Below are 19,008 nucleotides of genomic sequence, written 5' to 3'. Positions count from 1 at the left end.
TTCCAGCTGTAACTGTAGTGGGGAAATCATGTCCAGGTTGGGCTCCCCGGCCCGGCGGCAGTGGGGAGGCCCGCACTGCACACGCGCAGACCGAGCACTCGCGTCAAAAGACGAAGAGAACGCGCGCTCCCCACGTCCCGCGAGCCCGGCTGCCAGGCGTTCGTCTCTGCCGTGACTCCCGCCGGGCAGGGCTGGCGCGCCCACGTCTGAAGAGCGATGCCCCGGGAGATCATCACCCTGCAGCTGGGCCAGTGCGGCAACCAGAGTGAGCGAGCGAGCGCCGGGCCCTTCCAGTCTCCGGTTCTGCCCCTTCGGGTCCCACCCAAGTGCTTGGCATCCTCTAGTCCCCCTTTCCCTTCCATGAAACCCCTGCCCTATTGCGCATGATGAACAAGGCCCCGATGGAGAGCCGCGCCTGGGCTGTGACAGCTCCCAGACCAGGTGTCTTGGGCCCAGCCTCTGAGTGTGACAGCCTCTGAGCCTAACCCTGGGCTGCTGAGGCCTTATGACTATCAGACCCAGGCATCTCTCCTCATCCCCCAGTTGGGTTCGAGTTCTGGAAACAACTGTGCGCTGAGCATGGTATCAGCCCCGAGGGCATCGTGGAGGAGTTCGCCACCGAGGGCACTGACCGCAAGGACGTCTTTTTCTACCAGGTGCTCCCAGCGACTTTGCCAGCCACCCCCCCTCCCCCGCACCCCCCACAGTGGCCCCAGGGGGCCTGAGGGAAGGGCAGTGGCTTGGTACCAGGAAACCCTCTGGGCAAAGGAGTCAGGGCGGCTGGCTTGAGGAGGGAGGACAGGCAGGAGCCAGAGTTGGGAGGATGGAGGACTGGGCCTTAGCTGACTGGACCACCCTGCTGGTCTCCCCTTGACAGGCAGACGATGAGCACTACATCCCCAGGGCCGTGCTGCTGGACCTGGAGCCCCGGGTGATCCACTCCATCCTCAACTCCCCCTATGCCAAGCTCTACAACCCAGAGAACATCTACCTGTCAGAGCATGGAGGAGGGGCTGGCAACAACTGGGCCAGTGGATTCTCGCAGGTATCTGGGTGGCCATCCCAGAAACCCTTGATGTTCCCTCCCTAGGGCAAGGCAGGCTCAGGCAGCCTGGGGATTTGACCAGACCGGATAGACAATAAATAAGAGACAAAGGGATACCCTGACAAGAGGGAGAGCCAGGGAGAGGTGTATGCAAGCTGCAAATCATTTGAAAAGTAGCTTTTTTGGGTTGAGGGTCACAGCTGAGGCTCTGTTTGAGGGTGGCAGTAGTGTCCCAGGGGGTGTTCTTGGTGCTGAAAAGAGGTACTCCCCAGAACCTTCATCCTTACCCTCACTTCCATGTCTCTCTATACAGGGTGAGAAAATCCATGAAGACATTTTTGATATCATAGACCGAGAAGCAGATGGAAGTGACAGCTTAGAGGTGAGGTTCAGCCCCACTGAAGGAAAAGAAAAGGCTGATAAGTGCTGGGGAAAGGTCGGGAGGTAGTCCGAACAGGTGGTGTGATGGGGGCAATTCTATTTAAAACTGATTTTTGGAGCATCATATGTGAGATATTAAGGTAAATAAGGTACAGAGGCTCCTGGGTGGCTCAGTCGACTGACTTGATATCTGCTCAGGTTATGATCTCATGGTTCGTGAGATTGAGCCCCAAGTCAGGCTCTGCACTAACAGCTCAGAGCCTGCTTGGGATTCTCCCTCTCTCCCTCTCTCTCTCTGCCCTTCCTCTACTTGCTATCTCTCAAAATAAGTAAATTAAAAAAAAAACATTTAAAAAGAAAGGTACAGGGGCACCTGGGTGGCTCAGTCATTGAGTGTCCTACTTCAGCTCAGGTCATGATCTCATGGTTCACGTGTTTGAAACCTGTGTCAGGCTCTGTGCTGACAGCTCAGAGCCAGGAGCCTGCTTCAGATCTCCCTCTCTCTCTGCCTCTCTCTCTCTCTCTCAAAAATAGATATTTAAAAACAAATTTTTTAAAGAAAGGTACAGTACTTGTCCTCAAAGAGATCCTAATGTGGATGGCATCAGCTCCTTAGGCATGAGTCTTCCTTCCCAAGGAGCCTCAGCCTGATGGACACAGAAGCAGCCTTGAGACAGGAGTGTGTTGGGAGTGGGGAATGAGACAAGCCTAAAGCCTCTTCCCCAGATCCCTGGAGACTGCCTCTCCCCATGCAGGGCTTTGTGCTGTGTCATTCCATTGCTGGGGGGACCGGTTCTGGCCTGGGTTCCTACCTTCTGGAACGACTGAATGACAGGTAACCCTGTGTTTGGGGAGAGGGCATTAGCCCTGGTTCCCTGGGTAAGGTCTTTCCTTTTTGTCACTTTTTTCTCTTGGACTGAACGGCTTGGCACTATTGCTTTGAGTCACTGGTAGAAATAGAGCCTGGCCATCCAGGGAACATCTAGGAAACAGTAACTTCCAGGAGGGGGTTTGCCTAGGGAGAGGAGGGACCTACAGGGTTTGGTGGGTGTGATGCTTTAGGTTTATCCTTTTTGGCTCCTGGGCTCTAAACACTCAGTTCTGCCCTCACCCGCCTTTTGTACAAAAGCTTGGTGGCACTTGGAAAGGAATGACCCTATTATCTCTAGAGAAGACCAAGGTGGGCAGTGATGGGAGTCCTTCCAGTTCACTGTCACCTTCCCCTTTCCCTCTTCTTCACCCCCAGGTATCCCAAGAAGCTGGTGCAGACATACTCAGTGTTTCCCAACCAGGACGAGATGAGCGATGTGGTGGTCCAGCCCTACAACTCCCTGCTCACGCTCAAGAGGCTGACCCAGAATGCAGACTGTGTGGTGAGTGCCCGAGAAAGGAGTGGGGGGGTGGGAGTGCTTTGCTCCACCTCCTCAAACCAGTGGGACATGTACACCCTGCCCTTCCCAAGCCCCTGCCCAGAGAACAGAGGACCAAATAAAGCCATACCTGGTGGCCCAAATTATGAAATAAGGACTTGACCCCAAGTTGCTCTCAACAAAGTGAATACCCCTGACATGTGTCCCCATTTAGCCTATTTAATGCCTACTCATGCTTAAATTCTCAGCCCAAGGGGCACTTTCATAGTAAAACCTTCTCTGACCACGCATTCAAGGTCAAATTCCTTCGTGCATATTTCAGGCTGTAACTGTACTTTTCTGTAGACCTGGTGAAGGGGACAGACCGTGCCTGTTTTACCCTCCATGGTGTCTCCAGAACCAGACACAGTGGATGGCACATGGAGACAATTTGTTTACAGGATGGTAGAAAAGTGTCTTGTGATGCCCCAGGGACAGTATTTTCCTTTTTAAGTTAACGCACTTCCTGGTTTTTAGAATTTAGAGGGGGTAAAGCTAATAACTTATCTCTCTGCCCCCTTTCTCCTCAAAAAGGTGCCGTGACCCTCTTCTGTCCCCCCAGGTGGTACTGGACAACACAGCCCTGAACCGGATCGCCACAGACCGCCTGCACATCCAGAACCCATCCTTCTCCCAGATCAACCAGCTGGTGAGCCCCTGCTCCTGGACTGGAAACCCTCCTTACTGGAGTGCCATCTGGGGAAGGGAGGCCCCGCCCCAGGCCAAGGCCCATGACCCGGCACCCCCGTCCCCAGGTGTCCACCATCATGTCAGCCAGCACCACCACCCTGCGCTACCCTGGCTACATGAACAACGACCTCATCGGCCTCATCGCCTCGCTCATCCCCACTCCTCGACTCCACTTCCTCATGACCGGCTACACCCCGCTCACCACGGACCAGTCGGTAGGAGCAGCCCCAGCAGGCCCTGCCCTAACCTTTCTGTCCCCCTGCTGCGCCCTCCAGGAGCCGCTCTTTGTAGCCCCAGAGGCTCTGTGCTCAGGGACAGGCACAGACTGTCCAGCTCCGTGCTGACTTGTTCTCCTCTTCCCTACACCCCTGGCTCCCTGTAGGGCCCGGGCTACGTGGGGTCTGCTGATGCTCCCGCACAGGGGCATGACCTTGCTGAGCTGAGGAGGGCTAAGATTCCTGGTCCTGCAGCCAAGGCTCAGTGTATACCTGAATCTCAAGATGCCTCCCAGAGAGACCATCCTAGCCTGAGTCTGATGGGGGTCAGCCATTGGACCGTGCCCTGAGTGCTGGCCTGGTCCCCGTGGCCCGCTCTCCCCTCAGGTGGCCAGCGTGAGGAAGACCACAGTCCTGGATGTCATGAGGCGGCTGCTGCAGCCCAAGAACGTGATGGTGTCCACGGGCCGGGATCGCCAGACCAACCATTGCTACATCGCCATCCTCAACATCATCCAGGGGGAGGTGGACCCCACCCAGGTAGGTGAGGCCCCTTCGTGCCACCCCCGGAACCCACAGGGGTAGAGGAGAGGCTACCACCACCACTGTTGTGTCCACCCCTCCCCGCTAGGTCCACAAGAGTCTGCAGAGGATCCGGGAGCGGAAGTTGGCCAACTTCATCCCCTGGGGCCCTGCCAGCATCCAGGTGGCCCTGTCAAGGAAGTCTCCCTACCTGCCTTCGGCCCACCGGGTCAGTGGGCTCATGATGGCCAACCACACCAGCATCTCCTCGGTGAGCCTAATCTCCTGGTCTTCTTTGGCCATTCAGTTCCAGTAGACACCCTTATCATTCTCCCCCATTCCATTCCAGCCCCTTATCATGCACTGGTTCCCATCCTGGAGATTTCTATCTCTTTCAGCTCTTTGAAAGTTCCTGCCAGCAGTATGACAAGCTGCGGAAGCGGGAGGCCTTCCTGGAGCAGTTCCGCAAGGAGGACATCTTCAAGGAGAACTTTGATGAGCTGGACACGTCCAGGGAGGTTGTGCAGGAACTCATCGACGAGTACCATGCAGCCACACGGCCAGACTACATCTCCTGGGGCGCCCAGGAGCAGTGACTTCCTCCCCACCACTTCCCCTGGACAGTATGCATAGTCCCCATTGTGCCTGGTCCCTGTGACCCAGATTCTTGTCACCAAAAACCTTCCTAGGTTTATCTCCAGCCCAGGAGCTGGTCCTACTTCCACCCTTCTCTGACCTGACCCTTGATATTGCTCATTTAGCTTGAATAAAGCAATAAAGCTTTGTCGTGAATACAGTCAGAGCTTGGTTGTGGATATAGTCAGGGCTTGGTCTGTGAATATAGGGGATGACCCATGCTCCCTCCCAGTTCCCAGGTATGTGGCCTTTATCTTAGTCCACTTAGTCCAGGTCTTAGTGTGGTCACTATTTCCACTGGCATACCTTGTCTAGAACCAGGCTGCTTTACTAGAGTCAGCCCTACTCTCAAGATTACAGAGGTTTACTGAGGTCTGCTATGTCCTCAGTGCCTACGCTCCTGCCCCAGGGTGGATCAATATTGCCCCAGCTTCTTCCGCTAGCGAAGAGGCTGTGGGGGCTAGAGAAGGAGGGCCTGCAGCATTCTGAGCAGGTCAGGAAAGCCAGAACTCTAGATTCCCAGTGCCCAAGGCTATCAGATCCTCAGGAACGCAACCCGATTCAAACTAACTTGATAAAGCGGAACAGAACTCGGGAGTAGGACTGAGCCCATCCCGATAAGGTATTATCTGTGCCAGAGAAGTTCTTGGGTCTGATCCTGCCCCAGGCTTCTCTCCATTCCAGGCCCAAAGCAGTAGGCACACAAAAGATGGACCCAACTAGGGCCCAGAAGCTGGACACCAGGGTAGGAACTGGGTAGTGCCAGTCCTGATGACTCACTGCCTTCCGGCCTTAGAGACGCCAGGAGGCCACCCCTATGCCACTCAATGGAGAAGCAAGGGTGAGTAATTGCCAGCCTCCAAAACTGCCCTCTTGCCTGCCCCACCCACCACCCTGTGGCAGCATGCTGGCTAAGAGGAGGTTAAATCCAGAAGGTCAAGGAGGGTGGAGCCCTGTGGTGTCCAGACTCCCTTCAGTGCTGGTAAAAGCCCACAGTGTGGGCGTCCCCAGAGGTGGAGCTCTGAGCTCTGGGGACTCTAACTTGTCCCACTGACAACACTCCCACAGGAAGGGTTTGTGTAAATAAGGATTTTTTTTTTTCTTTTTGCTTCTCTTCTACAAATAAATTAAGAAACAAACTAGAAAATTGTCTGCACCCATTGCAGCCCTTGGGTGTGGTGTGTGCCCTGTCCCTGCAGGGCCAAAAGGGTCCACGGTTCCCTCAAATCTCAGAGCAGTCCAGGTCCAGGCTGGAGGCAGAAGGGAGGTCGTGACCTCTTGGCAGGCTCAGTCCTGCAGCTGCCCCAAACAGCCAGACTGTCCCTGGGGCTCGTCCAGGCCCGGGTGCTGGCTGGGAGGGGAGGTGTCTGGCAGGTCTTGGCATGGAGGAGAAGGGCTGCGGCAGGGCCTCTCGGGGGAGGGACTGGGCAAATAGGCATTCACCAGCTGCATGATCTCTTCCACCTAAGAGAAGGCAGAGGTCAGAGTGCAGTAGGGGCCACTGGGTTCTCCTTTGTCTCATCCTCCACCCAGGCTCCTTACCAGGGCCTTACTAGAGCTGCCCCCTACGACCTTTCCTTCCTCATCACCGCTCTCTCCCTCACTCACTATGTGCCAGTCACACTGGTGTCTTTCTGCTTCTCAAAGATGCTAAGTGGATTGTCATCTCAAGGCCTTTACACTTGGAATATCTTCTACCTGGAATGCTGTTCCCCCAGGTCTTCCTGTGGCTAGCTTAAAGGTCACTTTGAGTATCCTTTCCTGACTGTCCTACCTAATGCTATGACCCCCCTCCAGTCACTTCCTGTCACACTACCCTTCCCTTGGTAGCGTTTATCACTTTCTTATATGGTTTTTGATTCCTTGTTCAGTGTCTGACACTCCTGCTCTAATTAATATCAGCTCCTTGAGCCTCTCTTTGATCACAGGTGGATCCCCGGTGCCTAGAACTGTATCTGCCCCATGCTCAGTGTTTAATAAAATGTTTCTTGACATCCTTTCCTTTCCTTCCACCTTCCACACCCTCTTTCTACTCACCTGGGGACTCTGCAGGAGGAGCTGGCTCTCTCCCACCCTCAGTGCCAGGGTGTGGGGGCCCATCAGTTGGCAGGCGGCCACATGGCCATAGCTGACACAGTGGATGGGCTCTGTCTCACCTGGCCGGGAGAGGGACATGGCCTTGGCTCCCAAGCCCAGGCATAGCTTCTGTGGAGTGCCCCCACCAGGCTCCTATGGACAGACAGGCAGAGTCAGGGTGGAAGGAGGGAACCCTGTAGCATTAATTTTGGTGGGGGGAGATGGCTGTGAGCAGGGAGTTTCCCAGTCCCCTCTATGATCCACATTGCATGGAGGGGCTTAAGGCTCTGGAGAGGTGAGAACCCAAGGGCCAGGGAGTGACTCCTGGGATTTGGGAGGGGCAGCTGTGCTGGGTGTCAGGAGTGACTTGACCCACAGTGGGGCTTGTGGCTCTGGGGCAAAGGTGTAGGGCTTGGGCCGCCAGAGTCCCCTCTCCCTTCTCCCCCTCACCGTGCTCAGCTCCAGAACGTCATACCGAGCAGCGCCGAACCCTGGACACTGCGCCGCCAGAGCCAGGTAGGCAGCCATGGCCTCAGCTCGGCCCATGCCCCGTAGCCGCTTCCAGCCGCCCAGCACAGCGGCCGCCGTGCCGGCGCCACTTCCTCCCTCGCGGGCCACGCTTCCCGCCGTGCTGCCGGCCCCGCCGCCGCGCCGGGTCCTCTCCGCCCGCCTCTTGGCCAGGCCCGGACTCCAGATTGCCCCGGCCAGCAGGGCGGCGGAGGGAGGAGGCCTGGGGACTGGGCGGGGAGGGTCTTCACGTGGCGGGGCGGGGGGCGGCAGCAGGCGGTCCAGGGGCGGCAGGGGCTCCCTGGGGGAGAAGTCTCGGTGCAGGCTCTGCAGACGCAGCGCCGCCAGGGCGCGCAGCGTGTCTTCGGGCGGGGGCGGCCGGCCGCGGAGCAGCAGAGCGTGAGCCTAAGAGGAGGCAGTGGGTGTCAACGTGGCAGCGGCGGCGAAGTCACCTCGGGGTGCAAAATCCGAGGTCTGGGTTCAAGTAAAGCCTCCCGCGAGGTTGCCATAACTATGAAATGAGACGGCCCAGAAAGGGAGGGGTTCAGGCCCGCGAGTCTTGGGGGGGGGGGAGGGGCGTGAACGCTGGAGATCCTCACCTGCTCAAAGAGGAAAGGCAGTTCGTGACCGTCTGGGGACAGCCCCTCTGGGTGCAGAGGCCCGTGAAGACGCAGGCATAGTCTCCAACCAGAGTCCGTCGAATCATCCAGCCCGGCTTCCTCCGCTGCCAAACTAAAGAAGAGATAAGGACTCGGTGTGAGGCAGAAGCGAGACTCCCCTAGGCGCTGGCCGGAGGCGGGACCAAACGGGGGGGGGGGGCGGAGCCAGAAGTTTGGGACGCCTTGAAGCCAAACAGCAAACTGCCCGAGGGCAGGCTCCATGTGTGAACCAGCAAACGTTACCGTGCAGGGCAAATGGCCAGGGCTTCATAAAAGTTTGCTCAGGGATTGACCAGAGCTGAGAGGCTGATGGGTTAACGGAGAGCGGGGCTGGGGCTGGACATTTACTTCTCAAACCTGGTGAGCACGTCGGCCACGAGAGTGCTCCCAGCCAGGGCTCGCTCCTGGGCCCCTCGCTGCTCATACAGCGCGAATGCGTTCCGGCTACGGGCCAAGCCCAGCCGTCCCACGAGCTCTCGAGCAACCTGGATGGGAGAAGGCATGAGGGGAAGGTCAGACCGCGCAGGGGTCTTGCCATCTGGAGGGTTCTTTCAGCTCTCTCAGTCCCTCCATACACATCCCTGACTCAAATGATGAATCTCAGGCTTGGGCAAACCTAGGGCCCGGGAACCAGGAGAGCCAGGCATGGGAAGCTGGGGTGGGGGGAGGGGGGGGGCGGGAAGGGTTGTGGTTTCAGGGGTCTTTTCTGGCCTTGCCTCCCCCGCTGTGGTGTGAGAGTCTATGGCCACAGGGCAGGCACCAGCCCCCGGACAGTGCACGGTGCACAACAGCTCCTGTCGTCGGCTCAACGCTGAAATCTCTGCCAGAGAAGGCACCAGCTCCCGGCCGCGCGTCCGGCCCAGCGCTTTCCGGATGAAGCGCGCATATTCCGCCAGTTCTGTGTCCGGGAGCGCCTGCTCGGTCCTGGGGTAGGGAAAACCCGAGGATCGGTGCTCGGAGAGCTTACCTTCTCCCCCTTCCTTTCGCCCTCTTATTTTATCGTTTCTTTCATCTAATCGGTTCCCTTCCTTCCAACTCTAAGTTCCTTGAAGGCAGCGACCCTCTCTCTTCTGGATCTACCCTTGGCGCACCACGTGGATCTGAATTACTTTCTAAGGCCCTGACAGCTTGCTCCTCACTGCCCCCTCCCACTTCCCAAAGTCTCCACGATCCTCCTTCCTCCTTCGGGTTGGAATCCAAAATCCAGCCTCATTCCGCTTTGCAACTGGCTGCCTCAGCCCCGAGGAAAAGCAGCCTTTAGTAATTCCTCTGCCCAAAGGGGGCGCCTTTTGTAATTCCTCCCACCGAAAGTGGGATCAGATCTTTAATTCCCACAGAGACGGTGTACATATTAGCAGCGGTCAAGTCTCTTCCCTTCGCTGGGCCTAAATTCTCCCTCCACCAAACAATTTGGCAAGGCCTGTCATTCTCTCCCAGCCCTGTCAGCTCCCTTGCCTTGGCCTTACCCCACCCCTCCCCTCTCACCTTTCCAGATGCCCCAGGAGGTGCCCCCTCACAGCTCCCCCAGGCCGGAAGGTGCAGCTCATGCAGGTGAGGAGCTGCCAGTACCGAAGGGCTGCGGGGTCTTGGGTAGCTGGGGGCCCAGGGGGGCCTGCGGGGCCCGAGGTCTGCTTAGCCAGCTGCAGGAAGAGCTCGTCGCGGAGCGCAGGCAGGTCCCGGCAGGTTTGGAGCACACCCTGCATCAGGGGCCCGGGGCGCCGCGCCCCCTCCAGCGCCTGCAGCGCCAGGAACAGCCGCACCGCCTCCTCGCGCAAGGGTGCGTAGCCCGGACCTGTGGGAGGGTGGGGGTGGAGGGACGGTTTGGAGAGGGGACACAGAGCTGGGCCCTGGAAGGAAGGCATGAACCAGGGAAAGGTCAGAGGGAATATAAGGGGACAGGGGATGGCAAGGAGGGGAGAGTTCGAACGACAGGAAGAGTGAAGGGAAAGCAATGGTCCCCACAGAGCCAAGCTCTCAACCCCTACCTCCCAGGTATCTCCACCTCGGGATCCACTGAGGCTGCTCTCTGAGTTTGTGAGCTACAGGGGTTGACTAAAAGAAATAGGCTCAAACCCCAGATTCTGCAATTGGGCACTAAGAGCCATCACCATGAACTAGAAAACAGGCTGGACTGGGAGTCCTGAAACAAGGGTTTGTCTCCCAGCCCTCCTTAATCTTCTAGCTTTAGGGCCTGACTAGTCACTCTTCCTTTTGGGGAAGAGGTGTAGCTGAATGAGGCCAGCACATTGTCCCAAAGTTCTGGCCTGTCCAGCAGTTGTAAAGGCGGTATGACTTGGTCTTAAGAGTATACTGAAAAATAGGACAGAGAGTGTAAAAACTCATGAAGGAATATCAGTAGGCAGAATGAGACCCACAGGGAAGGTGGTCAAAGGGAGCCTCTTTTCCTGTGCTGGCTTCCCTCTCCTCCACCTTGGGTATCAGTTTGGTCAGCTTCTATTTTCACCTTCATCCTTGGAAAAGTGAGGGGCTAGGTTTGCTTTGGACTTCTAAGTCCCCGTCAAGTGAGGCATTCAGATTCCCCATCCAAGGGACTTGGGCCATGGCACCACTCACCTGGGGCGCTGACACCGTAGGGCAGGGGCAGGAGTGGAGCGTACAAGGCCCCACTGGTGTGCCTCAGAATTGGGTTCCGTCGGTAAATAAGGGCCACAGCTTCCGGATCCCCGCAACTCTCCTAGAAGTTAAGGAGTCACAGGGATGGGAAAGGGGGCTCTCCATGAACTCAGACAGCTTCTGGATTCACCACCCTCCTCTTTCTCGACGAAGTCCCTTCTTTCACACCTGAATGTCCCTAAGCAGCAGCTGGGTAGGGGTCTCCAGTGGTGCCTTGGAGGCGATCACTTCTCGCAACGCCACCCCCCAGCGCTCCGCCTCAGCCTGGCGCGGGGAGCAGAGCCGGATGCTGTGCTTCCGGCCAGACACGGTCACTGACCACAGACCTGGGGAAAAAGAGCCCGCGGAGGGCGATTAGGGCCGGCGGGGCTGCTGCCCAGGGAGGTACAAGAGTCCCCACGAAGTCTCACCGGTCTCTTTGGGTCGGCGCTCCGGGCCGGTCACCGAACACAAGCTGGTGAGCACGAGGCTCCCGAGGCGCCGCGCCCCCTTCCCGCTGCTGCTGAACTGATCCAGGGAGTCCCTGGTGAGCACGAACCAGGCCCGGCGCGGGGGCAACCAGGGCCGCGCCCCTCCTCCGCGGGGCTCTCGGTACAGCCAACCTGGAGGGCAGAAGAGGGAAGGAAAGGAGGTGAGTAGGAGAAGACACTATCCCCTGGAGGGTTGGGATTGGGGCTTCCAGAGTGCATGAGGTGGGTCCCCACCTTTCACCACGACGTCCGGGTCCTCCTCCGGCGGCCCCTTCTCTGGGATGAGACTTCGCGTCTCCTCCCAGCTCTGCAGCCTGGGCCAGAGGGGAGGGAGGGTTGGGCGAGGCTGTCGGTCCTGCACCCCGCCTCCAGGGGGCTCCTCAGTCGGGGCTCCCCAGACTGCAAGCGCCGGGACACCCCTCCCCCAGGCTGTGGGAACTGCTGGGCCGTTCTGACCTCGCACCAGAAATAGCCCAGACCCCCCCCCCTTTCTCCCCGCGCCCCCAGTCGGACCGCCCCCCCGGGACCCCGGCCAAACCACAGCGTCCGGCGTAAGGCCTCTCCCTTATTGCACAACTGCGGGAGGGCAGACGGCGAGGATTGGGGTCCCGGGAACGGGCTGGGGTCTCCAGACCACGAGACTCAGGGCCGAGCTCACCTGTCAGAGGCTGGCCCGCTCCTCACCGGCTGAGTCAGCGTCACGTCCAAGGGGCCCTGGGGAAACAGGCGGGGGCAGCCCTCAGGATCAGAGCCGTCATCGCAGGATGCCGGTGGCTTCTGCCCCCAGGACAGCGCTGCTCAGGGAATTGAGGAATCAAGGAGTAGGGTCATGACTGTGAGGGAGTGAGTAGAAGCTGAAGGTCGCCCCTTCTTCCAGTCTGTACAGAACTGCCCGAGCTAAGAAGCGAAGCCTCCCGCCTTGTCTCCGTTTCCCTTTGAAGACTTAAATCAGGGCGGGATACAGTGGAAAGAACACTGTGCAGGGAGTGGGGAGACCTGGGTTCTAGTAACAGCCTGACCACTAACTCGAATCACTAACTGGCTGTGGAACCTTCACAAGTCGGCAGAGCCTTTGGGCCTTGGCTTCCCCATCTTTGAAAAGAGAGAGGTGGGTGAAGTTTCTTCTTGCTGGAAGTCACCCCCTCCTCCTCATTTTCCCTTCATTGGCTGGCAGGCAGGCAGGTGGTGGGCACAGAAGTGGATGAAGGGAAGAAGGACTTTTTCAGTATAGGGCTTTCTCCAAGAACTACTTTTGCCCTTCCATAGACACCCCTCAGACTCAATGGTAAGCAGACCCTCCCCCTTTGCTGGGGCTCAGGAAGGGCAGGCTGGAAAATGGCACAGGCTCTCCGGGGGAGATGCAGCTCAGGATTTTGCCCTTCTCCCCCTTGTCCTGGAACTTCAACTGTAGACTGGGGTCTGAGAGAGGCCAAAATCCGTCCAGGAGCCAGGTCAGGCAGGAACGGTGCCATCGTCCCTTTGCTCCCACACTGCTAAGGCCAGGAGGGGGAGGTGGGGGAGGCAGGGACACCTGTCCCCAAGCTCAGTGGAGGGGGGTGGAGGTGGAGCATGAGGGAGGCAATGGTGTGGTTCATACTGCCGACCCTGTCCAGGCTGGAAGCTTGGGGACGCCTGGGTCCTGTGCCTTCCTGAGTGACAGATCAACCTATTTTCTGGAGGGTCTAAAAGGAGTTCTTAGCCACACCACCACGGGGGCAGGTGCTGACCACTCTCTTAGACCAACTCCCCTAATCGCCGTCCCCTGCTTCCCTCCCTCCACCCCCCTCTATATTTATCCGCCCTCCGCCTCCGCCAGGTGCTGGCGCCGGCCCCAGCGGCGCAGCCCGCCCCACCCGGGCACCGAGCCACCGGGCCTGCTGGGGACCCCTGAGTGGGGGATGGGAGCCTGACCCAGACCATAGCACACGGGAGTCTGGTTGCCGGTGTGCCGGGGAATCGGGGAGGGGACGTCATGAATTGGAGGTCTTCCAGACCAACGAGCCTCAGTTTCCCCACGGGGAGATTCCACAAAACCGGGGAGCCGTGTCCCTCACCATCCCCTCCGAAATTCCCCAGGAGCCTCACCAGGGAGGGCCGAGAGTTCTGTCTTGAGTGGCAGGGTAATGACGATGGGTCCTCGAAGAGCGGTCGCCCCCAGCTCCCTGTCCGTGGGGTCCCTGCCACGGCCCCCAATCTGAGGATGCCTTCTCCCCCTCTCCCACGTCCCCGCGGCGGGAGCTCCGGCATCTGGCCCCAGCACTCAGCGCTCACAAACTGGGAGCGGAGCGGACCCAGGCGTCCGAGCCGCCCAGCCGGCCTCGCCACATTCCTCGGCGCTGGCGGAGGCGGAAGGAGACGGGATGGGACGCGGGCCCGGCGGGGAAGGGAGAGGCAGGGCCAGGTCGGGCCACGCGTGACGCCTCCCCTGCCTCAGGGCCCCTAGCAGGTGGACAGCGCCCAGCATGAGGCTCGAGACCCACAGGCACATCCCCAGTAGGACTGTTCCTTGAGCTCCGGGGGGGGGGGGGGCTCCTGGCCCCCAGGCAAAAACCTCTCCCATGTCCCCGGTCCGCCAAGAGCACGCCGTTTGGCTGGAGTCTGGAGCAGGATCAGACGTGACGGCTGGTTTTGGTGAGAGGGATTGAGACAAGACTCCAAACCCCCCGGGACTTACCCTCCCGCCGCCCGCTGGACTCGGGGTCCGCAGCTCAAAGGTCTCCTCGTCCTCGTCCTCGTCCCCGTCCCCGCTAAGCTCGCCGTCCCCGTAGTCCCGGTGCAGAAGAGTAAAGCCTCGACGGCAGCAGAGGAGCCACCACAATCCCCCGGGGAGAGGCATCCGGGCGAGCAGCCGGGGGATGGGGGCTCGGGCAGCCGGGCCGAGCTGCAGGGGGTCGGAGAAACTGGCGGGGCTCCGACCCGAGCGAGGGAATGATGCAGCGGGAGGAGGGGAAGAGAGAAGGGGACAAGGAGGAGGCAGTGTCAGACGCTGGGGTGCAAGGGGTCTCTTGCTAGCGCCTGCGGGGTCTGGGTGTCTGCGCCCCCAGAGGGGGAGGGGGAAAGCGTCCAGGGCTGGTGGGGGAGCAGTGTCCGGAGCTGGGAAGTAGTGTCCGTTGTAGTGTCCAGCCCTGTGGGGGGCAGTGTCCGGTGCAGTGTCCGAGGTGGGCAGTTGTCCAAGCTCCAGGGAGGGTCGTGTCCGGTAGAGTGTCCGGTGGCCGGGGCCCGGGCCGCGCGCGCTGCGCTCCCTGCAGCCCCGGGACTGGCGCGCTAGGGGCGCGAGCACAGCTCTGGGACCCCGCCTCCCCAACCCCCTCCCCTCCGACGGCCCCCCCCCTTTCCCTCTTCTTTCTCTCCTCCCTTCTTTACAGGGCAGGGTGCAGTTTTCGTCACAGCCTCCCCTGACCAATCCCTGTGCCTGGCGCCGGGCGCGGCCACCAATCAGACCACTGAAACCGCGGCGGGTTGCATCATGTGCCCCTGGCTTGGTGACAGCCGGGAGGAGCAGAGGAATAAGGAGGGAGGGGGCTGTGCGATGTTAGCCACGCCCCTGTCTCTGAGGTCGGACTCGGAGTGCTAGTGATGTCACGGAAGCCCGCCTTCATGCCCGTTTTTAACTCTTGGCTCACCAACCAAGAGATTAAAAACCCTCTCGAGGAGCTTTATAGAAGGAAGGGCATAGGGCATGAAGGAAGGTCCCGACTGCTGCCCTCTGAAACCCTGTCTCGTCTCAGGGTCCCTGAGAAAGGAACGAGACTTAGCTACCTGCGCCAGGCTCAGCTCTAGACGCAGCTAGCTCTCCGCCCCTGGATAGAGTAGTCCAATTCCTTGATGTGAGTCGCTTTAAAAATTAAGGTGACTCGGGAATTAAGAGACTCGGGAAAGTGAAGACCTAGGTCGGAAATGAAATCTAATTTAGAGCGCACAGCTCACTGAACTCCAGTGGGGAGAGTGACTTAAGATTCAAGGGAATTCTGTGGTCTTCGAAGAGTGGAGGCCTCTTGGGGTGAATAGCCTGGAGTTCTATGTCGGAAGGGGTTAAGCCAGGCGCTAAACGGCCGGGGCGGGGCGGGGCCGCGAACGGGGCGGGGCCAGGGCGACCGCGGGCGCGCGCGTGCGTTGCTGACTCAGCGGCGATTCCCGCGGTCTCCGGTGGAGGGTTCCAGGTTGGCCCCCAGCGACTGGCTTGTGGGACCTTCGGAAGATCGGCGCCATCTCCGGGCCTTCCCTGGATCCTGGCCCCTAGTGGAGGTGGCTCTTGGTCTCAGCCGCCGGAGGCTCTAGGAAGGAAGGCTAGCCTGAGCTGGGCGGGGCGGGACAGGGCGGGGACGTCAGGCCAGCGCCTCCCTTGAGACCTCCCTGCCACACCCGCCCTTCTTGCCCGGGGTCCCCAGACTCCTGGCTGGAGTGGTAGGGGCAGCTTTGCTGACCGGATATTAAACTGCGAGCCTTGTCGCACGTGAACACCATCCTGCCTATCGTGCTTGTGTAAAACAAAGACCAGGAATCAATGCGACCGTCTCTAGAGGCTATCTATCCCCGTCTTGTCCTCACCCCGGATGACAGTGACCAGCACTGAGATTTCCTAGGGATGGAGACATTCAAACCATATACTCGCTTCCCTGTCTAGATCCCGGGTCTTTGCAGGAAAGTTCTTTCCGATGTCTAACCTCTCTCTTTCCGGCACGCTCAGTGCATTTCCTCTGACCCCGTCCCCAGGGAAGATGGAGAATGGCAGTCACCCCCACCCCCACCACACCCATGATAACGACTCTGGAAATTTTCAATTTGGAATTCTCTCCTTGGTTTTTCTCCAAGGTGAAAAACTCCGGCTCAACTTTTTAAATAACCTTTTTCTTTCCGCCACAGAACTTTAGAAGGGACTGTAAAGTGGTAATCTAATCCAAAAGCCCACCCAAAACGGAAATCTCCTGCCCATTGTCCCTACCCCCACACCAGGCACAGGCACACACAGTCCCCAACAGCCTTAGCCTGAACATTCCAGAGGCCAGGAACCCGGTACTTCATAAGGCAGCCATTACTGGATAGCACTGTGGTTGTTAGAAAGCTCGTCCTTATGCTACTTTAAGAGGAACCCCAGCCCCTCGTTGCCTGGCAGCTTTCCCACCTCACCTCTTGTTCACAGAGACCTGGTGAAGGTGGAGGGAGTGTCAGTGCCTAGAGCTTCAGCAGGCTCAGCAGCCCTGCACCCCCACCCAGATTCTCAGCGCCTTCCACTCAGAGCCAAGCGCACTGAGGGGGAGGGGGAACCCACCGGTTCTGCCCTGCTACAAATCACTTCCAAGTCGGTGACTCAAAAATAGTAACAGTTGTTGGGTTGTATCTCATTTCCATGTTATCAATTTAATGTGGCAAAGTACAGAAGCAATTCCTTTAGGTCCCTACCTCCTTCTCAGGGTCTCCCCACCTACTCCCCTTTCCCACTACCCTCCCTGGAATCATTTCCTCAGCCCGCCCTCTCCCCTTGATTCGCAGCCCTAGTAGTCCCAGGAGGAGACACTGTGGGTCTCAGTGGGAGCCGAACAGGAAGAGAGGCGGGGCCGGCGGGGGCAGCGGCCCCGGGGGCGAGGCCCTGGGCTGCAGCTCCCACCCCGCAGCAGCCTCCGCAGGTCCTGGCGGAATCGCAGGCCCAAAAAGGCGTAGAGTACGGGGTTGAGGCCGCAGCGGGCCAGGGCCAACCCTCCGGTCACGAGCAGTGCCAGATCCTTGCGCTTGCTGGCAGGGCAGCTCCGCTCGCGGGCAGCCAGTAGGTCGGCCGTATCCAGTAGCAGGGCGAGACTGTAGGGCAGCTGCAGGACCACGAAGGCCGCCACCAGGGCCACCACGACGCGCAGCGCACGCCGGCGCTCGGGCCCCCTGGCGGCCAGCAGCGTGCGGCCCAGGAGCGCATAGCAGGCGGCCATGACGCCCAGCGGCAGCGCGAAGCCCAGGACCACCTGCGCCACGGCGCTTGCCCCCTTCACCGTCTGCGCGAGGCCCTCGGGAAAGATGAGACGGCAGCGCCGCTGGCCTTCCCGCTGCCCATCCTGGCTGAAAAGGAGAGCAGGCAGCGCGAGAAGCAGCGACAGCAGCCATACGATGGCTGAGACCACGTGTGCGCGGCCTGGCGCAGAGGGCCTCGGTCCAGCGGGGAGGGCCCGCGCGATGGCCACATAGCGGTCGGCGCTGATACAGGCCAGGAAGAGGAAGCCAGCGTGGAAGGAGGCCGAGTAGAGGCCCGAGATGGCGCGGCAGGTGGCACTTCCCAGACTCCAGCCCTGCAGAGCCCCGGCTGCGGCGAACGGCAGGGTTAGGGCCAGCAGAAGGTCGGCCAGGGCCAGCTGGAGCAGGTGGGCAGAAGTGGGCGAACGGACAGCACGTCGGGCTGCCAGGTGGGTGGCCAGGACCAGGCCATTGCCGGCCAGACCCAGTGCAGCCACTGCCAGGGAGACACTGGGTTGGAAGGCCCGACTGAAGGCCTGGACATCCGCCTTGTAGCAGAGTTCTGGCAATGGCTCAGCTGAGTATGCCTCCTCATCATACCCAGAGTAGGGGCTCCAGGAGACCTGGGGAGGTCAAAATGAGAGGAGAGACCTTATGAGACACCTCCCACACACCTCCCCTTCCCACACATACCTTCCAAGCTGGGAGCTTCTGTGTGACCGTTGTGCAGAGGGAGAAGATACAAACTCTTCTCCAAACTCTTCCTAGCACACCCTCCCAACAGGTCTTGGCTTCCACTGCACCCCTCCTGCCTCTGCATCCAGCTTCCTGGCTGACCTTGACCTGTCTGTATCTCAGTTGCCTAATATGTAGTGTTGAGATTAGAAACCCTGACCAGCCCAAGCGGCAGAGTTGTTTGAAATAAGGAAGAGGTCATGGATGTGAAGCACCTGGGCTCTCCATGAGCCAAGGTTTCTGTCACTAATAGATCTTGGGGATTCAGTTCTGTTTGCAGCGCCCTCTCCTGGAGGAACACCCACATTCAGGCTTTGCCTCAGGGCTGGTCCCTGGACTCCAGGCATGGTGTGGAGAGGGTTTCTAATGTCTTTTTTCCTTTCTCCCCTCCCTGCCCCATCTCTACCTCCAGTACAGGTACACTGAACGACTCATGGCAAGGCGGGGGGTCTCAAGGGTTGGGCCTCGGGTTTTCTGGTCTCGGTTGCAACCTGGGACCTCTAGGTTCAGCTCACTATTCCCCTCAGTCCAGTCTCAAACCCCAACCCCAGCCTCACATCACCAGCCCCATCTATCTGGAAGGTCCTGATCCCAGATGGCTCCAGGCATCCTGGATGGGTCATAGCATGGCAGAAGCTTGTTACCAAGTGGGGAATCCCATCCCTTTGCCTTATCCTCCCTCTCTATAACCCTTCCTCCCTGCCCCCACTCCCACCTGTTCTGCAGGCTCCGTCCCCATCTCTGGCTACACGGGTTTCTGAGGTATAGCCACTAGGGAGAGAAGTTAAGCTAGTGGGACAGGAAGGAAGGGGCGGGGAGAGGGGCCAAGAGGGCGGTGGGGATAGGGTCTGTGAGCCCTTTTTACCTAACTTTCCCATTCCACCCTCTATTTTTTTTTTTTCTTTTTTACCCTGCCAGTAGAAAAAGAATGGGTTTTTGGAATACCATTTGCTAGCTACTTGTGTGATCTTGAGCACGTTTACCTCTTTGAGCCTCAGGCTTTTCATCTGTAAAGTGGAGTAAGGTAAAAATGCTGAGTTGACAGGGTAATGAGAGTGCCTAGCACGGGTGTTTGGGGGCACGATTTGCCTT

General features: G+C 59.0%; 3 protein-coding genes across 6 annotated transcripts; 1 reads left to right on the top strand and 2 right to left on the bottom strand.

Moving 5' to 3' along the window:
* The first annotated feature begins 26 nt into the window (after positions 1-26).
* LOC109258530 (tubulin gamma-2 chain) lies at positions 27-5,058 on the top strand. Of its 2 annotated transcripts, XM_019435387.2 has the most exons (11): positions 27-265; positions 544-656; positions 878-1,045; positions 1,359-1,427; positions 2,182-2,261; positions 2,673-2,799; positions 3,398-3,484; positions 3,591-3,740; positions 4,128-4,280; positions 4,372-4,533; positions 4,661-5,058. In XM_019435387.2, the coding sequence occupies exons 1-11, from the start codon at positions 217-219 to the stop codon at positions 4,856-4,858; spliced, it is 1,356 nt and encodes a 451-aa protein (XP_019290932.1). In that variant the 5' UTR covers positions 27-216; the 3' UTR covers positions 4,859-5,058. The 2 variants fall into 2 exon arrangements, with proteins under 2 accessions (XP_019290932.1, XP_019290934.1); XM_019435389.2 differs by lacking the exon at positions 2,182-2,261 and having other exon boundaries at positions 4,661-4,779.
* Positions 5,059-5,972: 914 nt separating this feature from the next.
* On the bottom strand, positions 5,973-14,557 carry PLEKHH3 (pleckstrin homology, MyTH4 and FERM domain containing H3). Of its 3 annotated transcripts, none has more exons than XM_053892605.1 (13): positions 13,919-14,555; positions 11,903-11,958; positions 11,479-11,558; positions 11,185-11,376; positions 10,943-11,100; positions 10,715-10,835; positions 9,626-9,932; positions 8,857-9,064; positions 8,489-8,625; positions 8,081-8,213; positions 7,425-7,886; positions 6,936-7,127; positions 5,973-6,362 (listed from the first exon to the last, which is right to left on the bottom strand). In XM_053892605.1, exons 1-13 carry the CDS (start codon positions 14,078-14,080, stop codon positions 6,186-6,188), a joined length of 2,385 nt encoding a protein of 794 aa, XP_053748580.1. In that variant the 5' UTR covers positions 14,081-14,555; the 3' UTR covers positions 5,973-6,185. The 3 variants fall into 3 exon arrangements, 2 of the variants coding, with proteins under 2 accessions (XP_053748580.1, XP_053748582.1); XM_053892607.1 differs by having other exon boundaries at positions 8,498-8,625; XR_008418668.1 differs by having other exon boundaries at positions 6,270-6,362; positions 7,450-7,886; positions 13,919-14,557.
* A 2,047-nt stretch (positions 14,558-16,604) lies between these two features.
* CCR10 (C-C motif chemokine receptor 10) lies at positions 16,605-18,670 on the bottom strand. Its single transcript, XM_019435397.2, has 2 exons — positions 18,632-18,670; positions 16,605-17,804 (listed from the first exon to the last, which is right to left on the bottom strand). The coding sequence occupies exons 1-2, from the start codon at positions 18,653-18,655 to the stop codon at positions 16,737-16,739; spliced, it is 1,092 nt and encodes a 363-aa protein (XP_019290942.1). The 5' UTR covers positions 18,656-18,670; the 3' UTR covers positions 16,605-16,736.
* Between the last annotated feature and the right edge of the window lie 338 nt (positions 18,671-19,008).

The sequence above is a fragment of the Panthera pardus genome, unplaced genomic scaffold, assembly GCF_024362965.1.
Source record: "Panthera pardus isolate Hobbes unplaced genomic scaffold, ASM2436296v1 HiC_scaffold_3, whole genome shotgun sequence".
In the NCBI taxonomy this organism is placed as follows: Eukaryota; Metazoa; Chordata; class Mammalia; order Carnivora; family Felidae; genus Panthera; species Panthera pardus.
The sequence above is the reverse complement of the archived record's forward strand: the minus strand, read 5'-3'. Positions and strand labels throughout refer to the sequence as shown.